The sequence below is a fragment of the Panicum virgatum genome, chromosome 4N (genome assembly GCF_016808335.1).
Source record: "Panicum virgatum strain AP13 chromosome 4N, P.virgatum_v5, whole genome shotgun sequence".
Lineage (NCBI taxonomy): Eukaryota > Viridiplantae > Streptophyta > Magnoliopsida > Poales > Poaceae > Panicum > Panicum virgatum.
The window spans coordinates 3,745,168-3,767,540 of record NC_053148.1 but is presented as its reverse complement, the minus strand read 5'-3'; the positions used below and the strand labels follow the sequence as shown (position 1 = coordinate 3,767,540).

The following is a 22,373-nucleotide window of genomic DNA, read 5'->3' as shown; positions in this document are numbered from 1 at the left end:
TGATCCCCAGAACAACTCGATGGAGAACATGATTCATTTCCTTTTCTCTGTACTTGGAGGTTTTGCAAGATTTTCAAAACAAGAGGCGTGCTCTCATCTCTTTCAACTCACTCTTAGTCTCTCATTTTGTGTTTGAACCTCACTAAGGTCTTTCGAGAAGACCTCTCCTTTTTTAAAAAGGCTTATGTGTGGCTCAAGGTAGGGATAAAATTGCATATCATCCTCATTTATTTTGCAAGATCAAAAATCATGTCTTTGAGAGATCATGTCATCTTTAAAACTTGGTCATGTGCATGTGTGTGTGAGGGATGAATGTCTGTAGAGAAAATGGCCTCTCATGCCATATTTCAATATAATGTTTTAGTGATTGATATAGACAACATAACACTTGGACTAATATGATTATTAAGATGACCATTCTCGGGCTTTTAGGTTCAAGTGATGATAAAGAGAAGATAGGCGTGAAGAAACCGTGAACAACACAACACTCTTCGGTCCAAAGGACAAAGAATTGAAGAGACCGTGAAGAAACCAAGTCAAAGAAATCAAGACAGAGATACTTTAGTATCACCGGTTGAACCGACACTGAGAAAATCACATACGTCGGTGCATTGACTTGGAGCACACCAGGAATTCTGGTTTCACCGGTTGAACCGACGTTAGGTAAGTTGAATACGTCGGTGCAATGGACCCAGAAGCTGAGGCAAGATCTATACACCGGATGAACCGACGATTGGGTCTTGGTGAACGTCGGTGCAGTTGTCCAGAGAGTTGGTTTTTCAGAGTTCACAGGATAACTACACTCACCGGTTAAACCGACGCAGCATCGGTTGATTGCCCGTACATGTAACGGCTAGTTTTGAGGCGGACAGTTTAGTATCACCGGTTGAACCGACGATGGCTATTTGAGGTGCGTCGGATTAACCGGCGTTAAGTATTTTTCTGGCAGCTTTTCTTCAACGGCTATATTTGCTTGTGCTGCCTATATATACCCCCAAGGCCGGGTCATTTGAGTGTGCTGGAGTTGCTGAAGCTTACTACACTTGAAGAAACACCTCCAACCACCATAGAGCATCATTGTACATCATATAGGCTTAAGCACACTTGTGAGAGTGCTTAGCACTTGTTTAGGCTTAGCTCTTTGGAGAGCAAGCTTGAGAGAAGTCTTGCTGCGGAAAGCAATCATTGTACTCGTCATGTGACCCTCCGACTTGGTGTGGAGAGGCAACGACACTTTGTGCGGGGAAGGAGACCCCTCTTGGTGAGAAGCTCCGATAGTGAAGACAGTGTCGTTGGTGACGCTTTGAGAGAGACGGTGGCGGTGGCCTTGTCTTGGTGACTTGGGGTCACTTAGCCTTTGCTTGCCGGGAGCCTTGGTGGCGAACGCAAGACGGTGATCAAGTGAAGAGACTCGGCATCACACTTGTTCGTGTTGGACAAGTGGCCGTGGACGTAGGGAGGGACTTGGTGTCCTAACCGAACCACGTTAAATCGTGTGTCTTGGTGTCTTCACGGGAGTTTGCATATTCTCTCCCTTACCTCTTTACTTACCGTATTACGTTTCCGTATTTGCTCTACCTTGCATGCCTTTACTTTCCTAGTTAGTTTGATTAGGATTGGCTATAGGTTGCAAGTCTTTTAGGGGTAAGTAGAGAGTAGCATAGATAAACCTTAGTTATAACTAGCATGTGTAGGATGTGTTAGGTTTATCTCATGCAAATAGATTGAGCTCTAGGATAGAAAACGATTAGCGACCCTATTCACCCCCTCCCCCTCTAGGGTCGGACACCCCGGTGATCCTTACAATGTCTTTAGAGTGGTGTTTGACTTTGGCATCTCTATCTTTCCCCTTTGTCCTCTTTTTTTGCTCGAGTAAGATTCTAAAATCACTCTTTCATCTCCTCCACTTTTTTTTTCTTTTCAGGGGGATGGAGACCAACTGACGAACCACTTTTGATGGACTTTTATTGATGGACGTGCATGATGGATGGCCAAAGTACTCAATGATCATGACATTTCTCGAAAGGCAATGATGTTTGATCAAGGTCAAAATGTCAAAAGATAGCTATGTGGGTTCAATTCTATTCTATATGGCTCTGGATAGGACTTGTAAGGTTGAAAGTGAATGAGAGTTGCCTTGTTTTAGCTTTAAAGAAAAACTCTAAGACTTCGAATTAGAAAGAACATGTCTCTCATTTTGTCATATCGTGAAGATGTCAGCAACACCTTTGAATTAGAAAGAACAAAAATTTAAGTGATCCTATCATGTAAGTTCCAAAGGTAACAAGTACTTGCATAAGAAATAAAGCTTAGGCACCTTTGAAAGTTATGTGTGAAATCATCTCTTCCAAGAATTTCATTCAAATTTTAATTTTATTTAATTCAGAACTGATTTGAGCGAAAACCAGGAAGGAAAAGAAGGATGGGGTCGCAAACCTCCGTGAAGAGTTGTCGAATTACTGAATCACGTTTAGTAAAATGGTGGCGCGGCGGTTATTACTGAAAATTTGTTCAGTAATTGGTTGAGTATAGCTACACCTAGAGTGTAGAATATCACGTGGGTATATATACCGACCTAGGGTGTAGAAGAGCACGTGGGTTTTACCACTAAGGGGTATAAATATATATGGTAAATGACCGAAACACCCTTATATGAAGCATACAACCCAAATACCCCTTAGGGGTAAAACCGTCCAACTTTTTCTCAGAGCACCAGATGAGCACGCCACCTCCACAACTTTGCTTCGCATCAACGCAAGCTTCATGATTACGCCACTTGACCTCCATCACCGCCATCCGGCCGCACCAGATGCGCCCCTAGTTTTGAGGCCCAGACCGGAAAACCTGCCTGCACGGTGATTTTGAGACCTAAACCATCCATCTCCAATTGGCCGCCACGCAACCCGATGTCGATGCGTGTCCGGCCTTCGCCAAATGCCATGACGTCTTCAAGTCTTTCGCACTCCCACCGCACAGGCAGCCTACTCGAACTTGCTATCGCCTTCCTCTTTGACTTGGCCGACACTGTCTTGATCACGTCCATGTACTCTTGCTTTTTCATACACCACATGGATCACCCATAACTCCGCCCGGACTCCTTGAATCCCTCAGTCCAAGCCTACTCGCGTCCATCCTTCATCACCTTTGGTCTATCGATACGACCCTTTCGCTTGACCTTCACAGTATGCCGTCAACCGTCACGTCGCATCTACACCTGCACATCATATACTAGGAGATACATCAATTGCACTAAGGCTCTGTTTAGTTCCCAAAATTTTTCACGCGCTACAGTAACTTCAAACGTTTGACCACTAATTGGAAGTATTAAATATAGATAGCTGATAAAACCCATTCCATAACCTCCGGGCAAAATCGCGAGACGAATCTAATAAACCTAATTATGCAATGATTAGACAATATCGTGCTATAGTAAACAATCTCTAATGACGGATTAATTAGGCTTAATAGATTCGTCTCACGATTTCCCGTCCATCTGTGTAATTAGTTTTATAATTAATTTATATTTAATACTCCTAATTAGTATTATAAAAATTCTAAAAAAAATTGTCCAAAACTTTTTAGGAACTAAACGCGCCATAAACGTTGTCAATCACTCATCGTGAAAGCCGACCATCGTTGTCCTCGTTTCCCTAAAGATCGCTTTCCTCTACCAAATTAATCAGACTTTGGTGATGAGTCACGCACGCACTACTCCTCCGGAAGTTGCCGCCGAGGTAGGTGAGAACAGACCACCGCGGGCGCGATGACGCTCCCCATCCGCCGGACCCTTGCCAATCCCGTCGTCCTCCTCTTCCTCTCCGCCGTTTCCTCGTCTTCCCTGCCGCCGGAGGACGGCATCCGGGTCGTCTCCGCCGAGAAACAGGTACGTTTCTTATGTGCACTAACTCTGCCCACATCATCGTACAGAAACCTTCCCAGTAGCACCATTCGCTCGCTCCTGTCTGAATTTCTTGTTCTTTCCTTCCTCAGATCTGAATTCTTTTGTTCTGAAAGAATGTCCACTAGCTTTTGACTTCGAATTCATTAGCGGTTGTACTTACCAATCGAAATCCCAATACTCTTTTAGTGATCCGGTTCGTTTGGATTTGGGGAAGCTCTAGTTTTGAGTTTAAGAGATGGAGCCATAGAGGCCGATCGGTTAACTGAAGGGCCCTCTCTGTGGCAAACCGAGCCCAAAAGCTACGTCTCCCTCTCAGGGCAGGCACAATAACATTTGACAGCTTGAATTGCGTGCAGATCCACCTCACTGGCCCCATTGCCAGAGTGATCCTAACATTGGAGGTAACAGTTTCTTATTCCTCGTTTCGCTCCGCTGCCAGTCAGCTGAGCTATTGTTCCTTTCTGCTGCTTTCCTAGCTCACAACACAACTTCCGAATGTCTTCCTGCCAGGTCGAGAATGCTGCCGCCACCACGGATGCATCTCGAGTTCTTCTCGCGTTCACGCCCCGGGAGGTTGAGCACCTCGCCTTTGTCGGGGCCACCAGGGTGGAGGGGAAGCATAGGAAGAAGGCACACGAGCCCCTCCGCGTCGAACCCTCCGATCTCCCGGCGACCCCGAATGGCGCTCGCCTCTTCTCTGCCCTGCTCAGCACTCATCTGAAGCCCGGCGAGGCGACCACTCTCGAAGTGTTGTACGTGCTGACGCACGTCGTGGACCCTTATCCGGCTGGGGTCGTTAGCCAGTCGGAGTCCCAGCTGGTTTACTACCATGACAGCGCAGTGCTTCTGACGCCCTACCATGTCCTGGAGCAGGTTACCTACATCAAAATGCCAAGCAATAGGATCGAGTGCTCCACGACGGTGGATCCGACCAGCCGGGCTGGTGCTGAGATCAAATATGGCACATATTATAACCGGATGCCAATCACATATTTGCCCATCTCTGTGCGCTATGAGGTTGGTCCATTTGCTGTTGTGGAGAAGCTTGAACGCGAGGTGGATATTCCTCGCCAGGGACACATCAAAGTCACAGATCAGTATAAAATGAGACACGATGGTGCTTGGTACAAACGAATCTTTTCAAGGTTAGCTGCATACTCCATACTCTCTTCAGCTTGCTTACCGGGGCCTAAGAATGGCCTTGGCGCCAAACAAATGCAACTGCAAAAATTTGCAGCTGAGACTGAGAAAATGCTAGTTGCTGTGAATCTGAATCACTAACTTGGGGGGGGGGGGGGGGGGGGCACAGTTCCCCATGTCAGCGAGACCCAATGGCCCTTTTCAGTACTGCAAGCTTTTACCTTCTTCGGCTGGGGATGTTTGAACCTTGCATTATCTAGTCAAATGATCTCTCTTAGTATTTGTCCACTTCTTCAAACAAATATAGTACTGACAAATTTGAAATAGAATTATTCGAAAAAGCAAATTTGAAATAGATGTGCTGATACCTGCTATAATTTATTTGCTTCTGGGTATGTAGCACATGCCATGTTGAACTCATGCATATTAAGGCTCTAAGCTTCTAGTACTACCTGTGAACCTCAGGATCCTTTCATTTGAAGCTGCAGGAATTAAATTATTAGCAGCTCATTAGGTCAACTGTGTTAAACGCTTCACGGTTACACTCATTCAGTACTTTCTTGCTAGGCCTGAGTGTCCCAGGATTTGGCCATTTGCCAATACATTGTCGTCATCAATTAAGGATCGGCTTTATTTTACATTGCTCCAAGGGCCAAGGTACGGTTGGCACTGCACGCCGTCGTTCATCGCCGGCTATGGTCTGCCATTGGAAGATTTTCTCTTTGAGTCGGTTGATGGCCGGCGCTACATCAACCTTACTTTTGGAATTCCTCAACTCGATACTGTGGTTGACGATTTTGCTACTACGGTAAGCGTGGCATCATCCTATTTAATCAAAGGATCATGTTGAGAAGTGTCGTGGTCCAATTTGTGATGAGTATGACATTGTGCCGAGTCAGGTTGATTTAATGTTTCGGGGTGTTGCATGAGCACGTTTACCTATGTTATGCATGGTTGGTTGTATTTTGTGAAGAACCAAGGCACTGCACCGTTCACTGCGGCCTATGCTTCGTCTGCCATCAAAATTTATTTATTTATCTTGGTTCTTTTTGTCCCGTCGGACGTGCTTCTGCTAGAGTGGAGGGCGGTCTGGCCGGGGATAGAGTGGCCCGATGCCTAGCGTCCAGGTGACGCAGGGGCTACTCTAGCCTCTGGCTCTCATGTTCCTTCTGCAAAGTTTAGCTCTTTTACCTGAGAATAGTTAAAGCATGACATGAGATTCTTGAGAAAAATACCAGATTGCTGCTTGTTTGGAGCAGTGATAATAATGTATCCAAAGCATCTTCTTGGGTATTCACATCTAGCAGAAACATCTCTAACCTTTTTAATGTTGCAGGTTATACTTCCTGAAGGATCAAAAAATCCACAGGCTGTTGTTCATTTTCCGACAAAGGTAATCCCATCTTTCCTCCCCAACACTCATTGCGTCCTCCCACCTTCTCAATTTATAGACTATTTGGGCTGCTATACTGCTAGCGCATGTGAGGCCCCCATAGTCATGAAAGCAAGTATTGAGATGATACTTGCTTTCATGACTTTGTTTCTACCATGACTCCCATGAAGTGCGGGTGTTCACCTTAGTTTACACCTAAATTTTAGGTTGTCATTGCCAAGATTCTGCCACGAGTTGTGCGTAGTTCCGAGTCCTTGAACTTTGTACTTCACCTTAGTTTTAGGCTACCATGGACTCATGGCTAGTTTCTATTTCAGTTTCGTATTTTTCTCTCCCTATCCAGGAGGGTGTCAAGAGACTGACCAAGATCTAAGCCTAAATTTAGCAAAAAAGCAAGGTAAAACAGGATAAACGAAGGAAGAGCAGTAAAAGTAGAGCATGAACAGAAAAGGATAGATGGCAAATGTCATCTTCTTTTTCCCCACCGGCGCACTGGGTCAATATAACCCCTGCTACTTTCGGTCAATAAAGTCTTACAGCAGTCAAACTGTTTTAACTATTACAGCAGGTAAAACATGATAACGGAGTACTACCATCTGATTTTCCATCTAACAGCTAGTACTCCAGAACACTGGGAAACCCGTCTTTCAGTGTAGAAGGCGCCTCTTGTAGAGACTTGACAATACCACCCCCCACAACACCCTCCCCCCCCCCCCCCCCCCCCCGGGTCGAGTACATCCTTGTCCTCGAAGGATGGAATCCAGGAAAAACCTTTCTAATGAAATCTGCATCTTCCCAAGTGGCATCCTCCGAAGCTAAATTCAGCCATTGTATCAACCATTGAACCACCGGTTCATGATTCCGTGCTACCAACCGGCGCTCCAGAATTGCTACTGGTTCAGTTTTGATCTTGCCATCAGAGTCCACGAGAGGCAAATTGGGGTTTGGAACAGCATGAGATTCCACATGTCTCTTCAATTGACTAACATGGAAGACAAGATGTATATTTGCTGATTCTGGAAGTAACAGTTTGTAAGCCACTTTACCAATCCTTTGAAGAACTTTGAAAGGGCCATAAAACTTTTAGGCCAGTTTAAGTGATTTCCTCAGACCTAATGCATTTTCTCGATATGGCTGCATCTTGAGGTAAACCATATCCCCAACAGCAAATTAGCTCTCAATTCTCTGTTTATCAACATATTGTTTCATCCTATTCTGAGATTGACTCAGAGAGTGTTTGAGTTTCTTGAGCATCAGTTCCTTATCCTGAACAGTGACCTTATCTTCCTCTGAGATGTTACCAGGAATGGACTGTTCGTTCACTTGTGGCGGTGGATAGCCATACAGGGATTAAAATGGAGACATTTTCAGAGAAGTATGGTAGGAGGTATTGTAACAAAATTCTGCAAGTGGTAACCATGTCAGCCATTTGTTGGCTTCCTGGAAAGTCATGCATCTCAAGTAGTTTTCCAAGCATTGATTAACTCTCTCGGACTGCCCATAGGTCTGAGGATGGTAAGAAGTGCTTCTATGAAGTTCCATTTTCAGAGCTTTGAACAGATCTTTCCAGAGTGCGCTTGTAAAAATTCTATCCCAGTCAGTCACTATACAAGATGGTAGACCATGAAGCTTGAATATATTGCTGAGAAAGATATCAGCAACATCATGAACAGCGAAAGGGTGAGACATAGGAAGGAAGTGAGCATATTTGGTTAGCCGATGCACAACCACCAAGATCACATTATTGTTCTTTGATCTGGGAAGGCCCTCAACAAAACCCATGGTTCAAGAAGACTGAGAACATGAACAGGCTCCACTTTGGAGATCTGACATACTGGGCATTCATTGATCCAAGCAATTATGTTAGCTTTTGTGGCCAGAAGAAAATCTTCTTAACCCTGTGATAACTGGCCCTCTGACCAGAGTGGCCCCCAATGGCCGAGACATGAAAGGACTGAAAATTTTTGGCCTTGAGTTGAGGACTATCTCTAACCACAGTTCTGTTTTTGTATCTGAGAACACCCCCATATACAGAATACTTGGTAGAAACAGTTGGAGTTGCTTGTAGTCTGGACAGCCACTTTTGACAGTTTTGATCACCAAGATAACTATCTAAAACCTCCTTGATCCACTAGTGTTACAGTAGTGATGGAAGAAATAGAAGTTTCTGTTAGAGTAGAATCTCTTATAGAGAGAGCATCAGCCACTTTGTTCTCCTTCCCTTTTTTATATTCAACTGTGTAATCAAACTCCAATAGTTTAAGAAGCAACTTGTGTTGTACACCCTCAGCTAATCTTTGAGTTGTGATAAACTTCAGACTTTGCTGATCAGTCTTAATAATAATTTCGTGGCCAGCAAATAATGTCTCCATTTCTTCAAAGCTGCCAGGATTGCTAATGCTTCTTTTTCATAGATCGACTGAGCAGCAGCTCTGACTCCCAAGGAAGAGCTAAGATAAGCTATTGGTTGGCCTCTTTGCATTAGTACTGCTCCTATGCCCGAATTTGAAGCATCTGTTTCCAAAGTATAGAGTTCTGAAAAATCTGGGAGAGTCAAAACTGGGGCTGATGCTAAAGCATTTTTCAGTGTTGTAAATGCTTCAGTATGTTATTGCTTCCAGTGGAAGTTATTTTTCCTGAGGAGGTCATGCAGAGGGCGACAAATGAGGCCATAACCTTTAATGAACCTTTCGTACTAACCAGTCTGTAGAATAATAGAATTGGTGGAATTGGATTAATTGCATTGAGCCCTAGGGGCGAATATATAGGGGTACATGACTTGGAGGGCAAGGAGCCTCTCCTACAAATATGGTAGGATACAATCCTAATCGGATACGATCCTAATCTACCTAATATAGAGATATCCCAAATATACTCTAACATCCCCCCGCAGTCACAGCTGGAGCGTCGCAGATGGTGAGACTGGAGAGAAGCCAGCGAGCTGACATCCCCCCGCAGTCACAACGGCATTGCATCGCGGACGCTGTGGCTGGAGCGGAAACCCACGAGGTGCTCAAGCTAACAGTAGCCCTTTGTGCCGATGTCGAGGTAGACCGAGCATGAGGATGAGTAGCCGTGGTCGAAGGTGCCATGCATATAGTAGCCGTGGTCGATGTACACTGTCGAGGTTGCCGAAGATGAGGAAGCCGCACATGAAGCCGCAGGCGCACGAGGAGATGCCAAAGTTTGGTGCGCAGAAGCACCATAGACGAAGACGGTGATGCGTCGAGGCAATCGTCGAGGAAGAAGGTCGATGTCGAGGACGTAGTCAAAAACCGCCATGGCGAGACGTGCACCGGGTTTGCCAGGCCTGGTGAACGCATCGAGGACGAAGGCACGCACCGGTGTTGCCAAAACCGGACGTGCAAGGGAGAGTGCACAACCAGACGCCATTGTCTGAGGGACCAGCAGAGAAGGCCTCCAAGGCGGTCGCAGGCGTAGAAGAACGGCGAGGTCGAAGATGCCGACGCATCCTGTTGTTGCCGAAGTAGACGAAGTAGTCGGGGAAGAGACGACGACGCTGGCGTCGTGGTTGTGCGAGACGAAGCGAGGAGGTATAGATGATCTGACGATCCGTGGGTAGCGGCGGCGGTGCTCGAAGAAGACAGCATAGAACTCGAACAGCTTGACGAAGACCATGCGCGGAGGGCGCAGCGACGTGTAGTCGACGAAGAAGTCGTGGACGTGGTCGGCGGCGAGGAAGATGCAACGGCGGTGAAGTCCACGGGTGGTGCCACTGCTGCCCGAAGAGGCGATGCAGCAGAAGCCCTCCATACTCAGTGAAGCACGCACTCTCAGGACAGCCGTCCCAAAAGCGGACGCGCCACGACAGTGCATAGTTCGGGTGATCAGTCCGACGGTGCAACCTTGGCAACAGAAGATGTCGGGGACGACCGGCGGGAGGACCATGTGGCGAAGGAGCCTGGCGACGCCGTGGGAGGGGCGCCCCAACCTTCACCACACACCAGGATGGGCCACATGGACAGCAGGAGCCGGTGACGATATCGATGTGGAGGCGTGCAGAGTCGACGGGCGGCGGGCGACGGGCGACGCAATCCCGATCAGAGATCAGGCAAAACTAAAAAGGATACAGCAGCAGCAGACCTGTGTAGAACTCTTGGGTGCGCAGAGCAGAAACACCCGTGCCGCTCACTTATCTCCCCAAGTCACGGTCAAGAAGACCACGATTCAGAGAGAGAGAGGGGGGGACGGGAGGGGTGAGGATGCCGCCTCGCACCAGCACCAGGCGGCGCAAGGAGAGCGGAGAGGGAGGGGGTCTGTCCGCCTAGCACCAGCACCCACATCGGCGGGCGACCGGTGCGACCGACGGGGAAAGCGGAGAAGGGGCCGTCCGCCTGGGCGCCGTACCCGCATCGGCGGGCACCCAGCGCACGGGCGGAAGCAGGGACGGGGCGAAGAAGAGGACCGTCCGCCTGGCGCCGGACCCGCAGCGACGAGCGCCCAGCGCACCAACGGGCGGAGCAGGGACGACGGAGAAGGGAACCCGCAGCTGCAGCTCGGCGAAGGGCCACCACGATGTGCGATGGAGGGGAGTGAAGGGGCATTGGTCATGGAGCCGCCGCCACCACCAAGGCACGGTACATTGCCGGACCTGGAGGTGCAAGGCGCTTGTGGTGCCGACGCCGGGAAGAAGAGGAAGGCGCTCCCCCAGTGAGTTCTTCATTTGATCTGCTGCTGGACGCGAGGAGACGACGGCAGCAGATCAGTTCGATCTGCCGCAACACCTAGAAGAACGGCAGATCGAGTGATCCGCCGGGAGGAGGTGGAGGGTGCGCGCCCCGGCAGAGATCGACATCCCGCCGGGGGGGCGCTAGGGGACTGGCACGGGGGCGCGCTGGGGACGCGTCCTCGGAGTCAGGAGCGCTGACGACGGGAGAGGAGGGGCGCCGGCGGCGCGAGCAGCGGAAGGCTAGGGTTTGAGGCCTAGGTGAGAACCCAAACTCGTGATACTATGTAGAATAATAGAATTGGTGGAATTGGATTAATTGCATTGAGCCCTAGTGGTGAATATATCGGGGTACATGACTTGGAGGGCAAGGAGCCTCTCCTACAGATATGATAGGATACAATCCTAATCGGATACGATCCTAATCTACCTAATATAGAGATATCCCAAATATACTCTAACACAGTCATGCCAAGAAAGCTTCTCAATTTATAGATATTGATAGGAAGTGGCTATTTTAGGATGTCGCTGATTTTGGATGGGTCTGTGGCAACCCCTTAGCCTGAGATGATATGTCCCAAATACTTGATTTCAGGAACAGCAAATACACACTTGGAAAGTTTTTCTTTGAGATTGTTATCACTCAAGATTTGCAAAACCATGCTGGCATGCTGACAGTGTTCTTCCAAGGATCTGTTGTAGATCAATATATCATCAAAGAAAACTAAGATGAATTTTCTCGTCAGCGAAGATATCATTCATCAATGATTGGAAGGTAGATGGTGCATTAGTAAGCCCAAATGGTATTACACTATTACCAAATACTCATAGTGCCCCAAATGTGTTCTAAATGCAGTCTTGAATATATCTGCAAGGTGCATTCTGATCTGATGGTACCCTGAGCGGAGGTTAATTTTTGAGAAAATCCTTGCACCAAAAAGCTTATCCAATAGATCTTCTATCACTGGCATGGGAAACTTGTTTTTTGTTGTCAAAGCATTAAGTTCTCTATAGTCCACACATACTCTCCAGGAATTATCCTTCTTCCTCACTAGGAGTACTGGGGAAGAATAAGGGCTGGTACTAGGCCTGATCATTTTCAGTTCAAGCAACTGCTTGATCAGTTTTTTCCAAAGCTATTCTTTTGTGATGTGGGATTCTATAAGGCCTGATGTTGGGGGGGGGGGGGGGGGGGGGGTTGAACCTGGCTTCAATGGAATAGAATGGTCGCATTGTCTGGGAGGTGGCAATGTGTTGATTTCAGAGAAGACATCATCATATTGGTGCAGAATAGGTTTCATCAGTAGATGAATAGCCTCCTGCTCCTGCTCTGGTTCATATGCAGTATCCACATAATAGAGGATGAATCCCATAACACCTTTGTGTAACATCTTGTCTAAATGCATAGTTAAAGTTGTGGCTGACTTGGTTGGTCTAGTGTGATCAGTAAAGACCATCTGTTTGCCTTCCTCAACTATAGACAATGTTCTCTTGTTAAGATCCAGACCAATTGGGCTGTATTTCTTGATCCAGTCTGCACCTAATATGATATCATAAGATTTGATGGGTAATAATCTTAGAGGTGTGCTGAAACATTCTCCTTGCACAGAATAAGTTGGGTGAACAAAATGGTTGGTGAATAGTGTCCCACCATCTGCTACTGTCACTTTCAGCTGAGTAGTGGAAAGGAATTGCTGACCAGTTTTCACTGCAAAATCATAGTTCATAAAGGAACAGGAACTCCCACTATCTACTAAGGCCATAGCTTGAGTACCCTCGATATCCACAACTAGAGAAAACGTCAGTTAATCATGAGTTCCACTGATAGCGGCAATAGAAATATGTAGTAGCGTAGCATCAGGAGAAGGCATAGGGCTGCTAGGAGCAGTTGCAGTTGCAAAGTGGTTGTCCACTACATCATAAGCGTACCGTTTCTGTGATGCCAGTGTCCCCATCAAGAATAACAGCATGTAAGGAAACTGGATTCTCCTCATCATCTGACATGAGAATAGCATTCACTGACTTGTTAGGCCTACATTTGTGGCCAAATTGCCAATTTTCCTTGCAAAAATAACACTTCTTTGGATCTTTTGACGGTGTGGCAGCAGAGGATACTCTGTCTTGGGTTGGGGGTTTCCATCTAGACTGTCTGGGTTGAAATTGGCGAGGGGGTGGGACTGTTAAGCTCAGCTTCTTAGGGGGTTCAACTTGCTCCAATTATCGAGCATACCAATAAGCATCCAACAATTTCTTGGGCTGATAGCACTTAACAAAGTGCTTAATATCAGGTTTTAAACCCCTAACAAAACTGGCAAGGAAAAAGGGCTCCTCCAAGTAGGGATTATCTTTCTTCAGCAATATCATTGCTTCTTCAAATAAATCAATGTACTGAGACACTGTAAAGAGCTGCTGAAGGTTTTGGAATTTTTCCATTGCATCAAATAAGCTTATTTCAGCAAACATGTTCAATACCATGGTGCAAAATTCTGGCCATTGAGGAAGAGCTGTGTTCAGCATAATGCCTGTGCCCCTTAACCAAGTGTCAGCTTTGCCAGTGATGTAAGCTAATGCTATTTTCACCTTCATATGATCGGGAATAATAGACAATTCAAAATATCTGTCACATCGTCTGATCCACCCTGATGGGTTGTCACCATTGAAATATGGCATATCCAGTTTGTATGGGTTTTTAGAGGTGTAATCTGAGTAATTGGGTGGTGGTGGAGGGTAATGGTTGCCAAAATATGGAGGGCTGGGGTAAGGAGGAACGTAAGTTGGGGTATAGGGTGGGAATTGGTTGGGATATTGGGGAGGTTGGGGTGGGAATGGATACTGGTTGGCATGGTAATATGTAGGTGGTGAGTATTGGTGGGATGGTGGCTGGTGAGATGGGTAATGAGGAAGAGGTGGGGGCTTGGGTGGAAAAACTTGGTTCTGAAGGAAAGAGGCATCAGGATGTGGTGGTCTAGATTGATATGGTGATAGGATGTTATGCAAATGTGGATGTTGGTAAGACAGAGGAGGGACTGTATGTCCTGGGGGTGGTGGTGGAATTTGTGGTGGTTGTGGTGGTAAATGGTGTGGAGGTGGCTGCGGAATTTGGCCCTCCAGCCGAGCAGATGATTCAGGATCAGTGGGTTTGACACCTGAATCGACTGCAGTGACAGTAACAACAGAATTAAGAGATCCATATGGGGCTAACTCATCCTGAGTATCACCTTGGGGAGTGGCCAATTTCTCCAGGGAGAGGTTGAGTTGCTTCATCATGACCTTAAGTTCATCCATCTCCGTCCGTATGATCTTGACACCTTCCATCTCTGCTTGTAGCTTTTCCATGTGAACCTTCATCTCCGCTGCCTCCTCTTTGGGTGAAAGAGCCTTGATCCGAGTCGTAGGAGCCATGATACTGAGCAGGATGGCTCGGATTACAGATCAAGTCTGATAATCCTCCCCACTAGCCTGTTCAGTAGATCTACCGCCGCCTGGGATCGGGACTTGACCAAGAAATTTTACACACGAACAGAGCCGTGCAATCCGAATCAAGATGCGATCCCACACCAATGCCACCACAAACTCAATCGATTTGGCACTCAAAATTTTACGTGCGACCAACTGCCGCACAACCCTAGCCTCGTCAAACTGAGTCGCCAATTGAAAGAAGAACGTTACTAGAGATCGGATCTATGGGAGGGATGGGTGGGATTTCACCTGGGTGTCACCTGGGTGAGCCAGAACCACTGATCCAATCCGGTCAAGTGTTGAATCCGAGGAATAACTGGGCACTGATACCCTTGTCAAGAGACTAACTAAGATGAGTGCGTCCGCAGTGGTGAGCTATTTGGCTAGTTAAATTTGATGTGGCAACAAAAAAAAAATTAAAAGAGAGAGTAGTCACTAGTGACGAGCAAATAACTGATTTATTTCACGTAGTCCAAGAATCTATAAGAGTAACGTATGGATCTAATAGTATAAAATAGTATTTTCTTTTTCTCCCACTTCCACAACAGCTGACCAAATAGCTAGTACTAGCTACCATTGCGGACGCCCTAAGCCTAAGTTTTAGCAGAAAGCAAGGTAAAACAGGATAAACGAAGGAAGAGCAGGAAAAGTAGAGCATGAACAAAAAAGGATAGATGTCAAATGTCTTCTTCTTTTTCCCGCCAGCGCACTGGGTCAATATAAAAATTAGAAAAATGGGCATCCAACAGCTTAGCCAACCAACTCGGTTATCTATGCTCGTACCCATATCACTCCTCTCGGGAGGCAAAAATGTTGAAGCCATCGATTCGGTATCCTTCTGATTCCTGTGGGCCCCACCCCTTCGCCGAGTCCCCTACCGCCATGCGCCCCTCTGTGGAGGCCCATGCCGCGCACCCCTCCGCGGAGGCCTCCTCCGCGCGCCCCTCCGTAGCACACCCCTCTGCCAAGCTCGCCGCCGAGCGTGCCACCGCTACGCACCCCTCCGCCAACCTTGCCGCCATCGCCTGCCCCTCCGCGGAGCTCGAATGCTGCCTGCTCCTCGCAACCGTTCGTGCCCCGCCCGCTCACCCTTCGGCCGGGCACCCTCAGCCTGTTCGCCACGCACCCGCTCACCCTCTAGCCGCCGCGCACCCGCTCACCCTCCGGCCGCCGCCCTCCGCCCGCTTGCCGCACACCCGCTCCTCCTCCGGCCACCCACCCGCTCCTCTGTTGGTGGAAGATACCCTTCAGGGCGAAGGCGTATCACAACAGCTCGAAGAGTGAAGGACGAAGCCTTCTTCGCAAATAGCGCCAAAAACACAAGCACGAAAATCAATGCAAGCGTAACTGGCAGTTGTATTCAATGTCCAATCAACTACAGTTACACGGGTATTTATAGCCGACGGTTCACCTACCCGTTGACGTAGATTCTCCGCAATGCCCCCTAACTGCTAGATTCTCGAAATATTCCGCTGGCAATTAGGGAACATTACAACAGTGACAACGGTAGTGGGTTACAGCCGGACTTGCAGGTGGGCCTTCTGCAAACCTCCGCGACCTTCGCCGTCCTACTTCGCGCTAGACCTTCGGTCTCGGCCTCTGACGCGCCTGTCGTCCGCCCTTCGGTCTTGCACCTTTGTCCGCGCGCCTTCGCCGCCCAGTCTTCGTTTGTCTTGGCCCGTGCCATGTCCTACGTAGGGTCTCCCTTTGGATCGTAGTGACTTCGCTCGCAGGCTTCGCGGAAAGGCTTCGCCGGCGGGCTTCGCTCTATGACTTTTACGCCGAGGCTTCGCACGTTCATTTTGTCTTCGGACTCCGGACCTTGGGCAGTGCACCTTCGCCCATCGTCCGAAGGTGGCTCCCCGAACATCCTCCTCCGCCGCCTCCACCCGCTCCTCCTCCGGTCGCTCGCCCTCGCCATCCGCTCCCACGCGCCCTCCTCCCGCACTCGCCGCCCCACTGGAAGCCCCGCACGCCGGATCCCAACGCCCCGCCGGAGGAGCTTTGCGGGGAGGAGCTCGGCCATTGGCCCGAGTCGAAGCTCAACAGCGACGGCACCAAGCGGGTGGAAGTGGAGTGCGCGGTGCTGGGCGAGGAGGTCAAGGACGTGCTCCTCCAGGAGGGTGCCCGCCGGCACGAGCGGCACGACCAGCTACAGCAGTGGGTTATGCGCATGGATGTTGCCGGGTTCCGTAGCGTGCTCCTGAGCTACGTGGGAGGTGTGACGTGGGTAACCTGAAAATTTCGGGTCAGGTTTTTTGGGTTTTTGAAATTTCGGGTTTTGAGAATTGATACCCGAAATTTGCCCAAAATAATAGAAACCCGACATTTCGGGTACCCGAAAATTCGGATAACTACCCGATTTCAAGTGGAAGCACTGCATTAATGGCGACGGCTTGGTCAGGGCCCTCCGTGGCAAGAGGCGAGGGTGTCAGCGGCGTGACGGGGGCGGGGCGAGGAGGGGCCGCGGCGCAGAGACGAACGGGGCGGGGGCGAGGAGGTGTGGAGGCCGGCGGGGCGGGTGGCGCCGCCGACTGCTCCTTCCGGAGCGGGGGCGAGGCTGCGAGGGGGCGCCGCAGCGCGGAGACCGGCGGGGACGGACCGTCGGGGGGGGCGTGGGGGGGCGAGGAGGCGCCTTGGCGGGCGGCGGCGGGCGCCTGGGCACTCGAGGCCCCGGAGGGCATGCCGCCGCGGCGCCGCCGTTGAGCAGCAGGAAGACACGCACGTCCGTCTCGTGCAGGAGCACCCGGAACGGCATGCCGCGGTGCAGCGTCACCGCGGCGGACCCGGCAAAGCTGACGACATCGTTGTAGTCGCCGTCGCCCGCCGCGGTGTGCGCGTCCTGGATGTTGCCGTGGAGCGCCAGGCTGGAGTAGGCGCACCCCGGGACGGGGCACGCACACGGGCCGTGCTGGCAGAGGAGCGCCTCGTGGACTGGCTTCTCGCCTCGTGGACCGGCTTCTCAGCGAACCTGAGGCGCCGTGTGCAGCCGTGCTCGGCGAACGCGCAGGGGACGAGTATGCCTGGCGGCGGGGGTGGGGGTGCTCAGGTCAGGTGGGTGGCATGGCCGCAAGGGGGTGTTGGGCTGGGTTGTTGCTTAGGGTTAGGATTAAGGGGTTTGGTGGGCTGGGCTGAAAGGAATAAATATACTTAGGCTGGGCTGTTTCGGGTAGTTCGGGTACCGTGGTCTGATACTCGAATTACCCATAATAATTTTGGGTATTGTGGGTTGGAACCCGAATTAGAGTTCGGCTATTTCGGGCTCGGGTTTTTCGGGTTCGGGCTCGGGTTTTTCGGGTACGGGTTTCAGGAGATGCCTGGTCCTGTGCTGAAGGTCGTGGCCTCTCTACTTGGTTTCGGCATGGCGGCTGGATAGAGGTTGTGGCCTCACTTCGCTGGGAGGAGCTCAGCCACTGGCGCAGGAAGCTTGGCCGTCGCTATGCGCGGGCAGAGTGGGGGTCTGGAAGGAGCCACGTTGCCCGGCGCGAGCTGGCCGCACGGACCGAAGCTCGGACGCCGGCACCGCCATTGCAATTGGAGCTCTGCTCGCGGGAGCTCCGCTTGACGGAGAGGGAGGAGAGCAGGAGACATGGGAGGGAGAGGAGAGGTCCCACATGTCAGATATATACATAGGTGATTTGGCTAGTCTGTTGAAGTCTACTTAAGTGTAGAGAGGAAATGTTGGCTAAATGGATAACTAAATAGGAATATAGAGAGTGTGATTTGACTATGCTCTTGGAGATGCACCCCTGCTACTTCCGATCAATAAAGTCTTACAGCAGTTAAACTGTTTTAACTATTACAGCAGGTAAAACAAGATAACAGAGTACTTTTTTTTTTTGCGGGTAAGATAACAGAGTACTACCGTCTGATTTTCCATCTAACAGCTAGTGCTCCAGGACACTGGGAAACCTGTCTTTCAGTGTAGAAGGCGCCTCTTGTAGAGACTTGACAGAGGGCCATAAGCCCATAAGTCGTTAAAAGAAGTTTACTCTAAACATCTATTTACTCCTTTAATTTTCATATATAATCAGTGCCTTCCTCCATTTTAAGTTCTGGAAGATTATTATGTGATTATGATATTTGCCACTGATGCAGACGAGTTATTCGTACAATTATGTTGCTGGAAGGGCGAAGGTGGTAATAAAGAAGAAAAATGTAGTAGGGGAGCACAATGTTCCGTTCCAGGTACTTCTTCATACGTGAAGCGTGTTTTTTTTAATTAGTACTGCGACTTTATATATATTATCTATTCTGATCTTTGGAACATTCTGTCAACTTTAGGTGTACTACGAATCCAATCCGATCTTCATGCTGGCGAACCCATTAACTCTCTGGGAAGTGATTATTGGGTTTATTGTTGTCGGCATTGCATATTATGTTTGGCGCTCCATTTGTCTACCACATATGCGGCTAGCCGAAGCATTGGCGTGACAAACATTGGCAGAAACCAAATGCAACAGACCCGCCGAAATTAAACCGGTCTAAGTATGCAAACTATCATCTAAGCGTTAATCAAGTTACTGCACATTTAAAACGGTGTAATCCGGCAGCCTGTTGAGTAAAGGATCGAAAACACTGGAAGTCTCGCACGAAGATGAGCGCAGATAATTACAAGCAAATAGAGGTTTTCCAAATTTAAAATATCCAGCAGAGCTTTACAAAAAGGTTTAAAGTAATTACTAGAATTCAACATGCAGTGGAAATTTAAATAAAAGCTCAGTTTGAAAAAATAATGGTATCTACGAAGACGTGAGGACCTCACATCAAGCCCACCGATGTGAATCCTAGTTACCTCCAACCAGCAGCAGCTACACCTGAAAATAGCGTAACAACAAACCATGAAAATAGCATAGCAGCAGCTATGCTAATACTCAGCAAGACTTATTCGACTAGTGGTATATTCTTAGCCGACTCCTAGACATGCAAAACTTTTTGGCTCTTGGGTTATTTTGCTGAAAAGCCACCAATAGTGGATCCTTACTTTTATTATTTTAGCTCAAGTTCATTATACAAGTATCAACTAGCTTTGCATAATCATCTAGAGCAAGCATGTATTATCATATCAATCTTCCAAGAATACATAATCATATCTCAGATCATCACATTTTCATTCTCATTCCACTTCTTTACTACGATGTGACAAAGAGATCAAGGCTCTCATATCCGCAAGTCACAGCGAATCGATCCGATTTAACCTTGCAAGGTGGTCATAACTCACACGACACATGCAAGCCACACAAGACCACACATGTCAACTGTTATCATCATTACCACGCCTGCCAAAACCCGGGTGAAGGGACCCTCATGGCGAACTCCCAGAGAACCCGAAGGCGACATACAATCCAACACCCGCCATCATCCCACGCCCAGAGTAACAGGTCACAATTCAAAGTATCATTGTAAATCAGATCTACAGCTTATCGGTTTCGACTATCTCGTACTTTCGGCATGTGGTTAGTACTATTTAATCCTCGATCAACACTGCCAAAAACGGTGCAGTCCTTAACCGACACAGACGGAGTCCTACTTTCCATCCATTCCATATCCATAACCAAATTCATGTCCGCCTGGTCTCCATTTTTCTTTCCTCATTGATTCATTCTCCATTAACTTTTCCATAAGAACAAGGTTCTATACCTCGCAAGTGACAGGAAATCACCCGACTTCTACCGGATCCTACTTAAGCATGACAGTACTATCGACCTGCACACACTAGTAGAGACACTGAGGTAACCTAGGGATCATGCATCTAAGGTTCCAATCAACTCCTAGAAATGTAAATGCACAATACTTAAATAATAACATTGAATAATGAAATTAAGGATTATGCTCCGGGGCTTGCCTGGGATTATCACTAAGTCAATGTTAGTACAAACAAGACCTTTGGCCCTTCCGACCTTAGGCCGGGTCTTCGATTGCTCCAGCTGGTCCTTCTCTCTTTAGGATACGTCCACCAATGCCGTCTTGTGGTTCGGTTCCATCATCACGTGCTTCACGTCCGTGCATTGTACATCTAGTGTACCTAAATGAAATGCAACGATGCTGGTGTATGAATGCATGGACGATGTATCAAAAAGGGGCAAACAAGACAAACACAAGGGCACTATTGCATGGGCATGAGCATCCATATGAACTGAGGTTAATTAACCTCACACAAGTCTAGCATAGAGATAGCAAGCACATCAAGCATGGTACACAATTTAATTTCAGCCAATCTATTGCAGGGTTTTTAGCTACCAAAGGCTAGTAAATTTTAGCATCACACAACTAGTAGGTTATATAAATAAAATGTTTCATTTTCAAAAAGCACAACTAAAGTTATTTAGAAAAGCCAAGTAACATTATAAAGCAAGAAGGATTAACTAGAGATTTTATTTAATTAACAAGCAAATAGAACCAAGTTATTTCCAAGTGAACCATATTCTGATCCTAATGCAAGAACATGGATGTTAAACTGGAACCAAGCAATTGCTGAAAAGATACATGCAGCAATGATTTACTTAGCAACAACATCTTTCACCTTTGCTCTTTGTCCTAGCTGCTGAATTGTTACAGTATGTGGTCAATGATGCTTTTCATCATGGGTTCCTCACACTCCCCATCCCACAGCCAACCAATGATTTTCCCATTATCCAGTATGCTGATGATACTATTTTGATCCAGGAAGCTGATGTCAATCAGTTATTGCATCTTAAGGGGATCCTGTAGCATTTTGCAAATTCAACAGGGTTGGTGGTTAATTATGACAAATCCAGTATGGTACCCATAAATGTGCACCCAGATAGACTTGCTGTTCTAGCTTCTGCTTTTGGTTGTGCTGTAGGGGCAATGCCTTTCACTTATTTAGGCCTGCCAATGGGAACTACTAAACCAAGGATGGATGATTTAACTCCACTCATGACTAGAATGGAAAGAAGACTGAGTGCTTGCTCTTCTATGCTGTCCTACTCTGGAAGATTGGAAATGGTAAATTCAGTCATCACACCAATAGCAACTTATACCATGTGTTCCATTAAATTACCTGCTGGAGTCATTGATAACATCGACAGAATCAGAAAGCAATGTGTTTGGAGAGGCAATGATAGAAACAAGAGAGGTGGTCACTTGGCAGCTTGGCCCATGGTAACACTACCAAAGGCAAAAGGAGGTTTAGGTGTGCTTAATCTCAGAATACAAAATGATGGACTGCTTTTAAAGCAACTGCATAAATTCTATAACAAGGAAAGCATCCCCTAGGTTCAGCTGATCTGGTTCAAATACTATGCCAATGGAAAAGTGCCACATGCTTCCAAAGAAATTGGCTCTTTCTAGTGGAAAGACATCTTGAGGCTGTCGGTTTTATATAGAGGAATTGCAAGATGTCAGCTTGGTGATGGCTCGACTGTCCTCTTTTGGGAAGACCTTTGGAACACTGAAGTTCTTTCTTTGAAGTATCCAAGTCTGTTCTTTTTTGTGAAGAACCAAAGAATATCTGTCAAAGAAGTCATGGAGACAGAAGATCTCGATAGTCGCTTTTTTCTCCCACTCTCAGAACAAGCCTATAATCAATTGCACACACTGCAGACTGATCTAGTTTCAGTCCCTTACAACTTTGAAGCTTCTGATAGATGGATTTTCATGTGGGGTTCCCATATTTACTCTTCCCAGTACTCTAGCCTTCAGAAATTTGCAAGTACCACATTCCTTCACCTGGCTTTGGAAATCAAAATGTACCCCTCGCATTAAGTTCTTTGGGTGGCTCTTGCTTGTGGATAGACTGAATACCAGAAATATGCTAAGAAGAAGGCATT

At 47.8% G+C, this 22,373-nt stretch overlaps 1 protein-coding gene across 6 annotated transcripts; it reads left to right on the top strand.

The window, feature by feature from the left end:
- The first annotated feature begins 3,677 nt into the window (after positions 1 to 3,677).
- On the top strand, positions 3,678 to 19,200 carry LOC120670736 (dolichyl-diphosphooligosaccharide--protein glycosyltransferase subunit 1B-like). Of its 6 annotated transcripts, none has more exons than XM_039950882.1 (7): positions 3,678 to 3,883; positions 4,258 to 4,302; positions 4,412 to 5,046; positions 5,609 to 5,849; positions 6,378 to 6,434; positions 7,739 to 7,821; positions 7,939 to 8,794. In XM_039950882.1, the coding sequence occupies exons 1-7, from the start codon at positions 3,764 to 3,766 to the stop codon at positions 7,988 to 7,990; spliced, it is 1,233 nt and encodes a 410-aa protein (XP_039806816.1). In that variant the 5' UTR covers positions 3,678 to 3,763; the 3' UTR covers positions 7,991 to 8,794. The 6 variants fall into 6 exon arrangements, with proteins under 6 accessions (XP_039806816.1, XP_039806818.1, XP_039806817.1 ...); XM_039950880.1 differs by lacking the exons at positions 7,739 to 7,821; positions 7,939 to 8,794 and adding exons at positions 18,679 to 18,768; positions 18,865 to 19,200 and having other exon boundaries at positions 3,679 to 3,883; XM_039950884.1 differs by lacking the exons at positions 7,739 to 7,821; positions 7,939 to 8,794 and adding an exon at positions 13,410 to 13,751.
- The last annotated feature ends 3,173 nt before the right edge of the window (positions 19,201 to 22,373 follow it).

Excerpts from the sequence above, each read along its gene's own strand:
- LOC120670736 (XM_039950880.1), top strand. The coding sequence starts at position 3,764 with ATGACGCTCCCCATCCGCCGGACCCTTGCCAATCCCGTCGTCCTCCTC. Across the intron at positions 6,435-18,678 it reads TTGTTCATTTTCCGACAAAG|ACGAGTTATTCGTACAATTA; the intron begins GTAATCCCATCT and ends CCACTGATGCAG. Across the intron at positions 18,769-18,864 it reads AGCACAATGTTCCGTTCCAG|GTGTACTACGAATCCAATCC; the intron begins GTACTTCTTCAT and ends TGTCAACTTTAG.